This window comes from Opisthorchis viverrini (genome assembly GCF_000715545.1).
Source record: "Opisthorchis viverrini unplaced genomic scaffold opera_v5_202, whole genome shotgun sequence".
In the NCBI taxonomy this organism is placed as follows: Eukaryota; Metazoa; Platyhelminthes; class Trematoda; order Opisthorchiida; family Opisthorchiidae; genus Opisthorchis; species Opisthorchis viverrini.
Window position 1 is genome coordinate 729,273 of NW_008751858.1, and position 13,957 is coordinate 743,229.

The window sequence follows — 13,957 nt, forward strand, 5'->3', positions numbered from 1 at the left end:
TACCACTCAACAGGGGTTACATTTTTATTCGTTGTAGAGAGTAATCTAATGCCAATAATTCCCACCTGGTTCGTTTACGTTTTCATCAAACTCACATCCTACCTCTCCACAAGTTTTGAATGTCTCACTATTTCCAGGCATGCACATCTGCAGATGAAAAATCTAGTTCATATCAATTTGGCTGTGATCGTAGGTGGTGGCAAATTAATTAGATCCGACTGCGTTAATTTGAATTACGATTCCCTCCCTGATGCAATGACGGTCTACGCAGAAAAGTCGTCAGGAGCTGTAGAGCTGAGTATCTTTGACGAGAATTACCAACGCCGCGCAATCCATGCAATTTTGTTGAGATTAAATGTAGCAGACGTGTGAATACTGCATTCTTTAATCGCGGATGGCTAGCCGGCTTACATAACCAGCCAAATCATATAACCGGAACTATTCCGCATACGTCACTTTTCTGCATTGTACAAGAAGGCACAGTAATGCGTTGGACACACCATAAATGGGTAATTTGGTGAGAGAGATAAAGGGAATAGCTTCTCTTCAATAAAAAACTCCAAAGTCTCTCAATGTTTCGTTTGCATCAGATAGGTTGGCGTATCAGGGGCGGGTGAGTCGAATGACACTTGGTGACGTTTCCTGGTCACAGGATCTTGTTAGAGGAGTCACCATTGTTCAGTGCTTTGTAATAAGCAATAGTGTTTTGTGAACAACCAGAAACCGATGCTAAATGAATGCTGAATGCACAGCGACTGTTTTTAGGAGTCTTCGCTATCCCTAGTGAAGATGAAGCTTTTGTATTGCCTTCTTGACTAACTATTGTAAACAAATAGGCGAAATACAGTGAGGGATAAAAGAGACTGGGTCGGCTGAGAGAATTCCATGAAAACAGCCTGATTTTTGGGTTTTGAAATTAGGTTCTGGAGTAAAGGTTGACGCATGTCATCTAGGTAATAATGGGCAAATACATATTTCAGACAAACCAAAATGTAAAGAAGTCTTTGTGCAAATTTCACAGTCATGAGAACGGCTTGTGAAATAAGCTGCAAAACACTGATTATGTTACATACTTGCGTCTTATGTCACTTTATGTGCTTTTAATGCTCGGGGATAATACCCCTCTTTGAAAGAATTAGAAAATACATTTGTGGCTTTCACCGGGGTGTTCAGAAACCACCGACGATCAAAACCTTTGCACTAAACGTATGACTGATTAGGGAATGATTCGCCTGGAGGTGGTGTTCTGCGAGATGGCCCAAGTGGTTAGAGCGCGAACCTACTGACCGGAAGGTCCGTGGTTTGAACCCGACCTCTGCCTCTCGACTTCCCCTGTCTAGGCTTGGGCAACTAGGCAGTATCCCAGCCCTCGTGCTTCCTTCGTGTGGCATGACAGCTAGGCACCGAAAGGGTTCTACAGTTTAACGGTGTTCTGCTATGTGAATTGTCTGGCCTGACCAATAGGCAAAAGCAGCTTACCTGGTTTGTCTCTCATGACCGAGATGACTACCCTAAAAACGCCCGGTTTACCATACGAGTGCTGAACCATTGCAGCAATCCGGATAGATATTTCGGGCTACAACCTGACGGAATGTCTTCTGTCACTCAATCAAGCAAAGCGACATTTTATCAAATTGGGTAATAAAAGTCTTTTCATTCTGTTGTATTTAATTTCACGTTCGGCGTATCTAGGTTCGTGATTGGTTCAATTTTCGGCCAGTAAAGGGATTGGCCCCGTGTAAAAAAATTTAACCTCGGAATAGAAACGTTAGCTTTTGTATTCAAGGAGAAATAGGAGGTGCAAATGATTAAGAGTTGTACTATCACCTGTAACAGATGAATAGATAGCGAACATTTTAGCACGTACCCGGTGTAGTTGCAGAACATGGATCGATATAAAACTTCATCGATGAAGTAATTATGACGTTGAGTGAGCTCAAAGCGCTTGGACACAGCACCTTCTGATCTTGTATTTGTAGCTAACAAAGTGAACTAATTGTCGTTTCATTCTGTCCAACTCGAAAACACCTCACCAGATTCACCAGAAAACACAGTTTGGGTAAATCTGCCCTTGCACCAACTCATGTTCCATACTCACTCCACATTGTTGCTGACTTAGAGTACCATTTAGTTTACTCGGCACCGCATCAATTTCATTATTTGATGTGATCTGATGTTTTCCGCCTCCAAAAATGGACTCGCTCACGTTTAATCAAATGGACTTAGCGCAAGACAGGTTATCAACTTAAGTGTCCTTGTTTTGTTTCTCCCATGACATCACAAGTGTTTAAAACCTCTGTATTTTATACAAAGTAATCTGCCCAAAGATGGACCAATTCGGAGGTTATGGAACACTACTGAGATGTGGCCTGTCTCCAAAGGTTCTTGCCTCATGTTGCTTTTATATAAATGTATATATATGTAATAAAGTTGACAATAATTCAAGAAAATATAACCTATTCTGAGTCTCGCTCCAAATTATGGCTGTGGGAGCTTCGAATAAGACATTTCACAACATGTCTTTCACGGTAGTTTTCGCAGAGTGCCCTTAGCATTGTTCTGCCTTCATGTTGATTAACAATCATTCGGGTGGTTCTGTTGAACAAAACTGCCACCATAAAGATAAGGATCATGAAAGTTTACGGCTTCATGTTGTACCTGGCATCGCTACTGATCGGCTGGAATCATAGCGGCGGGTGTAGTAACAGCGTATCCAGTTGCAACAGTGATGCAAATTTTACATTATTAAAATGTTTTCTTGACAGAAAACTGAACGTTTCTGAATCAAATGAATGTTAAATGAAAGCAGAAAGGTGACGAATTGCTTGGGAAGATAAATAACAATCAGGAAGGAAGTCTCCAGAGATATAAACCCACATGTATTTTTTACCCAATTCAACAAACAACTTTCTGCTATAGTCGGAATATGAAGGATTTCGTAATCAAGTGACACCAACTCATCGCAGTAAAAAACTGCAATCTTTTTTCTCTCGAAAGGCACACCAAGTAAAAACAGCTTGATATAATCTCAGACTTGTACGGTCTCACTGCTTTCGAACAACTGGAGGAACCGAGAAATAAACCGGGCCAAGCGTTACAAATACTCATGAAGACTTGTATCACTTTCGCGCATAATTTAACTGTGTAAAATGTAGTGAAATAATCTGATGGCGCTAAATGCTACAGAATGAATAAAGTAAACACAGCTGGGGACTCCTCTCTACCCCAGCACACAATAGCCTGTATTGTTATTAATCCATAGCCAGAAATACAAACACTCCACTAGACCTCTATAAGAATTGGTTTGTGTCATCACTTTATTTAAAATTTCATATCAGCACAGAGTGGTTTTGGTTCTTTATGAACAACTTTGTAACCCGGCTAGCGGCAACACAAATATCTTGCGTAAATAACTCCGAAACTCCATTGTTTCTAGTCCTAATAGTTTACAAGCTATTCAACAAAAAATAAGATGAAGAATAACCAGCATATAATGAGTTTGAAACACCTATTATCAAATCCAGTAGGTCTTGTTTCATGTAGAATTTAAGTGCAAGAATTGCTGACGTAAATAAAGCAGGGAATTTTTATAATTACTGAAATGTGGCGGTTCGGTCTGCGGTATGGCTCCTTGAAAACCATCCTGGATTGTGAGCTATGCAGATCCCACCGGAAGCTCTTTCTTCGTATATAACAATTAGAGAGATTTGGGAAACTAGACTATCTTTGAAGGACCGAGGCTTTTATTTAACCGTTCCCTGTATTGCAACCACACCAAGCATCTCTTTAGGACTCAGCTTATGTGAAATCCTCCGAAAAATAACCTTTTTTGCACATTTAGTTATGTAAAACATAAGGGCAGATTTTAGACAAAAAATTATTTAAGCATTGTTTACAACAGTCACTGAACGGGTAAAAATAATGATCCAGCAAAGTGACAGACAAAACACTAATCTTCGTTTTTAAAAATGGCTTATTTAGTCAGCAACACCGCTTGGGTTGTTGGCATTCACCGATCTGCGACTGCTAAAACACGGACCATTGTACTGGCAGTGTGCATCAATTACAGTACCTTTACTGCTCTCTTTTACTCTCTCATATAACGCTTTAGACTGAGCAAATGCAGAAGAGTGACTTCACGAGAGAACGGTATCATAATGAACCTTGATTTTTATCAGAAACGTCCGCCTCTTGAAAATAGTAACAGAAAGCCCGGACCCTATTGTCACACTCAAACATCACCGAAATCGCATTAAGAAAGCCGTCAAGCTTCCAGACCAGAAAAGCCGGGTTTCGATCTAACACTTAAGCAATTAATCGATCGGCCGAGGAGTGGTCACGCACTTCATAGGAGCACGGCCTACGATGAAAGGTGTTCATCCAAAGCCGATCAACCAGCCAGTCAGATGTGCGGTTTAACTACTGTGATGACCCATCTAACTTTTGCACTCGCTTGTTCGCAATAAAGCTGTTGCAGTCTTTTTACGACACCAACTGGACCGGGGACAGCAGTTAGATACAACTATTCCATACAGTGACTATAATCTATTCGATTGAAAACCTATGATACGCAAGGTTCCACAAGATGGAATAACTGCAAGACAATTTTAGCTTCTGAACGGATTCCTTTGTTCTTCTGTCTGCGTTAAGGTTAAAGAGCTGAATTCAATAATTTATGTAGTTGGAAGTAGCAAGGCGCGGAGAATTCGTTTTGAATCTCCCGAATAAAACAATATTCAGAACCCATTTCTGCTTACCCATATCATTTATATATATATATATACACCATATATATATAATGTTCCCATAGTTATTCCATCTTTTTAAAGCCAACTGATGGTCTGCAGCAGTCCTGTGAATGTTCGCCTGTCTACTTATTATTTCTTTTATTATTATGTTATTATTATTATTGTTGTTATTATTATTATTTCTTTTGCACTATATCTATCCTATATATCCGACACACATAACCCAAACCAATCCGTCATCCTCAATAGGAAGGAATGGTTCTGTCATATTTCTGGCTGTATGTTTCAAGCGGCTAGCACATAACTACGCCTTTACTCAAAGTCTCTCGTTTAACCGGATATACAATGGATTCGCCACCGGAAAGCTTCCAATATCTAAGGCATGGATTCTTAGCGTTGCAAATAATTATTTTTTGTCAGCTTTAGACATCTGGTGCAACGGGTTAGAATAGCGGAGAGGTCATATCCGGATTGTAGCGTAATGCATGGAAGGAAATATAATTCTTCGTTTCCACACTACGTTAGCAAAGTTGGAAAACCGTGGACCATGTAGTGGTTGTGGACCAAACTGTTTCTAAAATTTGGCCCCGAGAAAATTAACAAGACATATTGAAGCAAATTGTTCGTATATTCTCCTTGCGAGCCCTGAAACTACTTTCCACATAAACTGCGGGTTCCAGATGTTTTGTTGTCCCCAACTATGGGTCATCAGTGAGATACCGGACCTGTCTCTTGTTGTTCAGCCTCAGCTGTCATTCTCTTCGGGTCTGTACCGGGAGAAGGACATCCAGGTAAACGCCTACATGGCCCGTTTCAAAACACATCACGCTTTGCATGTTTAACGCGTGGAGCCACCAGCGTAGTTTGACGTGACAGAAAAACCCGGAAACACATACTGGTTCACTATACTCTCATTGCGGTCTTTATGGGTGATATCATTGGATGGATGGAACACTACTTGCTGAGTGCCTGGAAGAGTGTTTCACCTACTATCGTAAAATTACAAAACTTTCCATCAGCCGATCAAATTACGTAACGGTTGTTCTATTGGGTCAACTAGTAGGAATTCGTGGTAACAACAACTCATCCTTTTACTCTGTGTGTATAGCTTTTCTTCTGCCTGAGTGTTGTCAGTCTTACTTATCAAAATACTGGACTGATGGGTTGGTGTGAATGTTTGTCAGTGTCAAGACGACAAAAATCACATGTCTGACACCTCCAAGTCGTTATGTCCTACAAAAATGCACTCCAGAAGCGTAAGTTGTGTACGTGTTTGCGTGCGCGTGAGACGCTGAGTGGTTGTCACGTGCTATTTTAGTTTATTTTTAATTCGTAAACTGCATGTGACTAAAAGATAACATAATGATTCATTCCTGAAATAACCTTGAGAGGAAGTTGAGGAACGCTTGCGAACTAACATCATAACTGACAGTATTTATATATCGCTAGCTGAGGCAGGGACTCATCGGTTTTCAGTGAGTCAAAGGATCTCTCAGTAAACTTTCGTTTGAATTCGAATTCACACTGAGAACGGGTAAAGCGTGATGGATAAACGGGACTACAGACAGCTTTATGATCTGACAATTCGCGTATAGCCTGCGCACACATTGGAAGTAGAACTATTCAGTTTTTCTATCCGGGCAATCTGATGCCAGGAATGATGAAATGTAGCAGTTTTTTGAGTTAACAAATTGTTGCGTTGATTACCTGTTCAGATTTGGATTCAATGAGTTAAACATATTACGATTATTTGCACAAAGTATGAAAAATGCCCCAAAATTATTTTGATCAGGTGAAAAATACAGCCAGCGATGTCATGAACAACTGAAATGCATCTCTCAAGTGTACAACATAAATGCGAAGCACAAGATGCCTGGCAGCATCGTCCAATTTCGGTAGTAACAACCGCTAACAACTTGCGCATTAGAAGTGAAATTATTAGGACATTAATCAGCCACACCTGGGTGTATCGCATGGATCAACGCTATCGGAGCTAAAGCAGACTCAGAGGACCGTCTAGGAGACGATGGAAATGGGCAATTTAAAATTTCTGGAGATTGGCTGACTGGCTCTGACTGCTCTGCTTCAGCATACAGTGACTGCGACGTGAAATCCTGAAGGAAGATTTTTGACTTTGAAAAGAGCCATATAAAATTACTCAGGTTGACTGATGAGTGCATTTACGCCTCACTCTTTCAAGTCGAACAAATCTTGTGATAATATGAATTTTTCAGATGATTTTTGGGCACATTCGACAGCAAGAGAACTGGATTATCAATCGCGTCTTCTGAGGTTTTTACTAGGATTCTGTTCATTTCCTGAAAAAGTTCGAGCCACTCAGATTATCAGATTATTAACAGCTTACAAACATCCGACAAACAGATGATTCACCCTGCAGATGCGATCATTCTTTGTGGAATGGTGGCGAATCACTGTTATACTGTCATTGGTTGGGATAAGCTACAGTGCACAGCTCACAAATCTCCGGGACGAACTGAGCCCATGGCTAGGAACCATTGGGTAACGGGCGGCTGACCAGCGTTGTGGTCAACTCGCAGGGCACACCACCACTCATTTTTTCACTCGCCCAACTCACATCTGCTAACTTTTGACTGACTCTTCGAGTGCATATTTGGGCGTCATAATTGTTGACTGGATGGCCGGTTGAATGCATAACTGCTAGGTTTTCTTTAAATTCATCTAACAGTTCCGTCGGAGCCTGTCAGCATTTTCACACATCATGCTACTTTATCGAAGTAAACGGAGTTGAAATAACAAGAGGGCTACAACAACAATTTCCCCTATCCTTATATTTCACTGACATGCTGACACGTTCAGTACTTAGGCAGTGGGTAACTTTCTAAAGTTTTCAGAGGTACCATCATGTGTTTGCTTTGCTTATCCCTCCGTAATGCTTTCAGAAATGTTTTTTATTTAGTTCTCACGTTACTGTGATAAACCAATTCAGTTGAACTCAGTTTGAAACCAAAGATGTTTTTGATCTATTTACCAAGTTTCACAGTCTTCGGTGTGAACAAGAACTGAATGGCTTTACTAACGTTGGCATAAGTTTAAGTATCCATGTGTGCATGTCTCTGTTACTAAGAGCTTATTTGTACTAGTTGTACTGTTGAAAAGCTTTGAGTGGTTGTCCTTTGCTTTCTTCTACTCCAGAAGTTGCTAAGGTCCCTAAATTATCGCATTATTTTTTCATAGCCACACCACTCTCGTTTGAACGGCCGTGTTCCTGTTCTGGCGTAATTATTCCGGTGAGTTCACACCAAAGGGAAGCACTGGACCCGAGATTCGCTCTTATTAGAGTTCATCAGCAGTGCATATCCAATGGCCGTGCCGGGATTTGAACCCCGGACATCTGTCAATCGATCGTCACAACCAGGGCAGTTACTGGGTCCTCATTCGACGAGTCGGGCACACCAATCATATCGCTCAAGTGTGAACACGTTCGCCTGTTCAGACGTGATAATTCAGATTCGTCCAACGTGCGTTGGTGGAGTAGTGATAACGCGTTCGCCTCGCGTGTCAGATGTCCGGGGTTCAAATCCCGGCACGGCCATTGGATATGCACTGCTGATGAACTCTAATAAGAGCGAATCTCGGGTCCAGTGCTTCCCTTTGGTGTGAACTCACCGGAATAATTACGCCAGAACAGGAACACGGCCGTTCAAACGAGAGTGGTGTGGCTATGAAAAAATAATGCGATAATTTAGGGACCTTAGCAACTTCTGGAGTAGAAGAAAGCAAAGGACAACCACTCAAAGCTTTTCAACAGTACAACTAGTACAAATAAGCTCTTAGTAACAGAGACATGCACACATGGATACTTAAACTTATGCCAACGTTAGTAAAGCCATTCAGTTCTTGTTCACACCGAAGACTGTGAAACTTGGTAAATAGATCAAAAACATCTTTGGTTTCAAACTGAGTTCAACTGAATTGGTTTATCACAGTAACGTGAGAACTAAATAAAAAACATTTCTGAAAGCATTACGGAGGGATAAGCAAAGCAAACACATGATGGTACCTCTGAAAACTTTAGAAAGTTACCCACTGCCTAAGTACTGAACGTGTCAGCATGTCAGTGAAATATAAGGATAGGGGAAATTGTTGTTGTAGCCCTCTTGTTATTTCAACTCCGTTTACTTCGATAAAGTAGCATGATGTGTGAATATGCTGACAGGGTCATAATTATTGCGAACCGTTTTGCTCAGTTAACTGTTGATAATTATTTGTAGTCTCATTTTATTCTTGTGTTGATGGCATACTTAAATTTCCTAATTTTTGAGTTTGTACGTGCATGGTATTCACCGAATCTTGATCAGCGCCAATTCTTTCAAGTGTTCGCTACTATCACCCGATAGTTAGCCGAAGTATTCCAAACAGCAAACTCAGTGGTACCAGCAAAGCTGTTGACAGTAAAGGGACACTGGCTGCACCAAAAAGGTGAGTAAGACGCTTGTTTTGACTTCAAGAACATCCGATAGTCTGGGAAATAAGTATCTGAAAGAGTTCACTAGAAGTTCACAAGTGGCATATAGAATAAAATGCATCTGGAACTAGGAAACACCAAGTTTCATGAATAAAATTACTGTATGAAAGTACGATATATCTATGATTCCAAAAATGGTGATTTCAAAGGTCTGCTGATAAGGGAAAGTATTTCAATATAAGTATAGCATCTGCGTGTAGTAGACAGACAAGCCTATAAATTTGAGTTTGATCGCTGCAGTGCAGTGTTCTGTACTGACCAGGCACCACTCAGATTTTTTTGTTTGGGCAAGATAGTGGATTATAGTGGATGGAGTTAACCGTGGACAACCTCGTATGATGGTCTATTAACTTTAGTCAGAATGACCTACTTGATAATGGCATGGCAGTCAGAACGCTTGATGATGACCAAAATCACTTAAATTCAAATTTGATTGTTGACGCCACACGTATTTGATCTTCAAAATCATAAAATAAAATAAAAACGAGGGCACCACAAGGCACTTGAAGCAGTCAGTAGACTAGTCGGTGAGCCAGTAAGACTCAACAAAGCTGGACCACATTCGCAAGCAGTGAAAACTCTCCATCATCGCAAGGCGGTCTGTGTCATACTAGTAAGAAGTTAGCAACCGCTAGCTAACGGTAAAAGCGCATAACGCCCCTGCAGAGCGAAGAACTACACTAACCACGTATAGCCAAAGACTCAGTAGAATATGTTATACAGAACACCGTCGATGATGTCTTTATATGAGTTCCCATAAACGTAGTTTTAGGATCATACCAGCCTACGGTGATTATGGCATGTTGGCAGTTTCGAGTATTTGCTAGACAGTTTTTCTTCGGTTACACATTTGCATGACTGAAAGACGCCTTTGACTTCTAAAAGACACATAAAAATTATTGGGATAGTCGAACGATTAGTGAGCTTCCCATCCACTGACTTTGGTTTTTGTGATAACGAAACCAGCATAATTGAGTTAAAACTCCAAATGAGTGTATAAATTTCGATATAACCGGGCCTGTATGTTAGCTACTTAAAAGTACATGATTGTGTGCATCGTAAGAGTAGTGAGTTATAGAAGTAGACTTTTTGCCAGCGCTGGAGATCACCGAAACAAGCCTTGTGCGGATGCACCGCTGCCTCCAACAACCTGTGACGCAATTAGCACTGCGGAATACGTGAATGCATTTGCGTCAAGCTGAACCGGCCACCAAACGCGTCACGGTAATAAATACTTCGCATAAGCGAATTCATAATTTTTATGAAGCAGGTTTCTGCGAATTTATTTAATTCCTCGAGAGACACTGTTCTGTTTATTAATATGTAAGGTTAATGTGGAATAAACACAGTGAGTGACCTGAGGCAAGATTACTTATTCTCCACTCATCACTGTTTACAATGCGCGCCATCCAACAGGGGGAAGTGGAACCAAACATATTGAGAATGACGCAAACAGGAGAATAACAAACGACACTAGTTACTGCTCTTTGGTCAACTACCTGGGGACATGAAACTGCTTCCAACCAGCCTAAAGGAATAACAGAAAAACAAGAGTACTACCTTAACTACAACCTTTAAAGCCCCGCTCCGAGGACGTTTTTAACCAAAATGTCAAGTTCCAAAAGCGCTCTCAGTGAAGCAACATGATCCTTGTTAATGATCACCACCCGGTATTTATATAAAATATATCACTCAAGGAAACACGTGCTATTTAGAGGAATATTACTTCTCATCTGTTTACATCTGTGTAATAATAGTGCAATCACTGAAGATCTGGTACACCAGGGAAGTAGAATTCTCTTCCCGATGTGGTGGTTTACCGGAATACGGAACTACGAAATTTCCTATTGTGACCTTAATCAGATTCAATTGGAATTTTCTCCTTGTGACATTGTACCCCACTTTAGTAATTTCTTCTGTTCACTGGAGACTCGATAGAGCCGTTCACCACTACATAAATAATGAGCCCGCAGTTTTTGCTTTGTTCTATTTTTCCGGTAGCTTAGATTTCCCATAACTCTTATACGCACTTACTTAGTCCGCTAACTCACTTGTTCAGCCATGTCTGATGAAGACAAACTCAATTGAAAATGCCGTTTACGTCAAACTACAAGCCTTTGGAGTCAGTGACCCCAGAATGTGGTTTATTCAACTGGAATGCTACTTCGGCTTTTGCCATATTACCTCACAGCCTCCGACTGAGTTTACTGTAGAGGTTACTGATATGATTGATTCAATTCTGGTATCGAAATCATACAACAGACTAAAGGAGCCATAATTAAACGGAAAGCCACCTCAGAGGAAACGCATCTGCAAAGGTTGCTTGCAGGAGTTGAACTGAGCGATCGCACGCTATCACGACTTTTCGACATATGCATAGCCTAGTCTGCGGCAAGTCATTCGACGACGCGATTTTAAAGCAATTTGGTTGCGGTGTCTGTCCTTGAATACTCGCCAGATTCTGGCTACCCAATCCGATGTTCCTCTGTCGTCACTCGCACAGCCTGCAGACGAAATCCACAAATGCCTCTCTGGCCGTTTGATAGCTTCAACCTCTCAACAACCCATTCAGCCTAATGATAACCTCGTTAAAGCACCCCTCGATAGAATGCAGACGAAAATTGATCAGCCAGCAGCAAATGATAAAATGTTAGGTATCAAAGTGAAGCGGACTTCTACGCTACAGAAGTTCAGATATGTTTCACGTGATCTGTCCTGTCCATCTTGGAATCCCAGCCATTTCTGCCATTACCATTTGAAATGCAAAGATAGGGCTCTACGTTGTACACATCTGTGAGTCCATGTCTACCCCGAACGGGTGAACCCACTGGCTAGTCGGTAATTGCGATAGTTGCCAATGGCCAGTCATCTAGTCGCCTTTATTGCGTTACAGATAGGACCACCCGTACATAATTAAGCGTTATTCCTACCAGAAACTTTAAACGCCATTCCTCCAACCCGCTGACGACATGACAGGCGGCTAACGGCACCCGCATAGCTACCTTTGGTCATAAGTCACTGACGCTTGGTTTTGGTCTTCACCGTGCGTTCCTCTGGACTTTCGCCCTCGCCAATATTCAAGTTCCAATCTTCGGTGGGGATTTTTTGACCAACTTTTCCCTATCCATTGATATCAAACGGTAGAAGTTCTATATTCTCTAACGTCACTTTCCGCCTCATCATTACAGGTCGATGCCTCATTATACCCACTCGGCATCGTATTTCAAGCAGTCCGGTTTTCGAAGATTTATTCAAAGTTTCCAAGTTTGCGTAAGCCGTCTTATTTGGTCTCGAGTATGCCACATTCAGTCGAGCATCACAAAACGGCCATTGGTTCCCCGGTTCATTCCTTCCGTCGACGAATACACCCCGAGAAGCTGCGTATCCCCAAAGCCGAGTTTGATCACATGCTGCAACTCGGAATAATTCGGCCTTCAAAATGACGTTGGGCTTCTCTCCTACATTTTGTCCCTAAAAATACCACGGGCGGCTGGCGACCGTGCGGCGATTGCAAGGCAAAGCTGGCTTCTCCTTAATCGACCTTGTCAGTGCGTATTACCACAAACCAGTCGCCCGCTACGACATTCCAAAAACAGCGATTAGTTCACACCTCAGTTTATTCGGGTTCAAACGCGTGGCTTTCGTTCTTCGGGACGCCGCTCAAGCGTTCCAACTCTAGATCAAATGCTGCGTGTTTAAAACCACGTTTTCGCCTACATTGAGGACGTGTTAGTGGGAATCAAAACGATCTACGAACACAAACTACACTTTTAAGCCTTCTCCAAACGTTTACAACAATACGGTATCACGATTAACCAAGATAAGTGTGTTTTTGCAGCAAACGAGCTTGAGGTTCTCGGCCATTGTATTAACTCCGAAGGAATCCTGCCGCTTCCGGATATAACCACTGCCATTTCAGACTATCCCCTACTTTGTCAACTGGAATCCTTTGTTGATTTTTCGGGTATGGTTAACTACTACGGCAGATGCATTCCACGTTGCTCAGAGATCCTGACGCCACTAACTGACTTGCTCAAATCTAACAACAAACGGTTGCAATTCGCTGACAAAATTATCAATGGTTTCAACGGTATCGAAGCCGCTCTTTTGAAATTCACCACCCTGGGCAATTTAAATCCCATTTCTGATGATCATTTTCTATTACAAACGGACGTATCACCGACCGCTGTCGGTGCGGTTCTTCAACAAGTAGACAACACAACACTCAAATACTCTGTTTCTTTTCTTGCAAACTGCAACTCGCACAAACCCGATACAGCACCTTTAGTACAATGCTCCTAGAGATCTACTTAGCTCTCAAACATTTTTGACGCATACTCAAAAAAAGAAAATTAACCATCTATACTGATAGCAAATCTCTCTTTTTTGCCTTGAGAACATTTCCAAACGAACAATACCCGAGAGAGAACTGACACTTAGATTTCATTGCGCCGTTTACGACTGACATTCGCTATATCGAAATTCCGGACAACGTTGTTGAAGGCAGGTGAAGAACATCGCAACGACTGTTATTGATATGAAAGCCATTTCTTTCACTCAACAATCGGAATCCGGATTTCCGAATTTTTACAGCCTTACATCTCTCAAGTTTGTCAAATTAAGGTTTCTCAACTCTAACAGTCTCATTGATGTGGCGCATCCACAGGACACCCAATGCCTTTTTTCTGAAAATTACAGACGT

General features: G+C 41.5%; 1 protein-coding gene across 1 annotated transcript; it reads right to left on the minus strand.

Moving 5' to 3' along the window:
• Positions 1-1,169: 1,169 nt before the first annotated feature.
• T265_08112 (hypothetical protein) lies at positions 1,170-7,391 on the minus strand (the record flags this gene model as incomplete). The annotated part of the gene is made up of 2 exons (XM_009173819.1): positions 1,170-1,396; positions 7,355-7,391. 2 exons carry the CDS (start codon positions 7,389-7,391, stop codon positions 1,170-1,172), a joined length of 264 nt encoding a protein of 87 aa, XP_009172083.1.
• Positions 7,392-13,957: the final 6,566 nt, after the last annotated feature.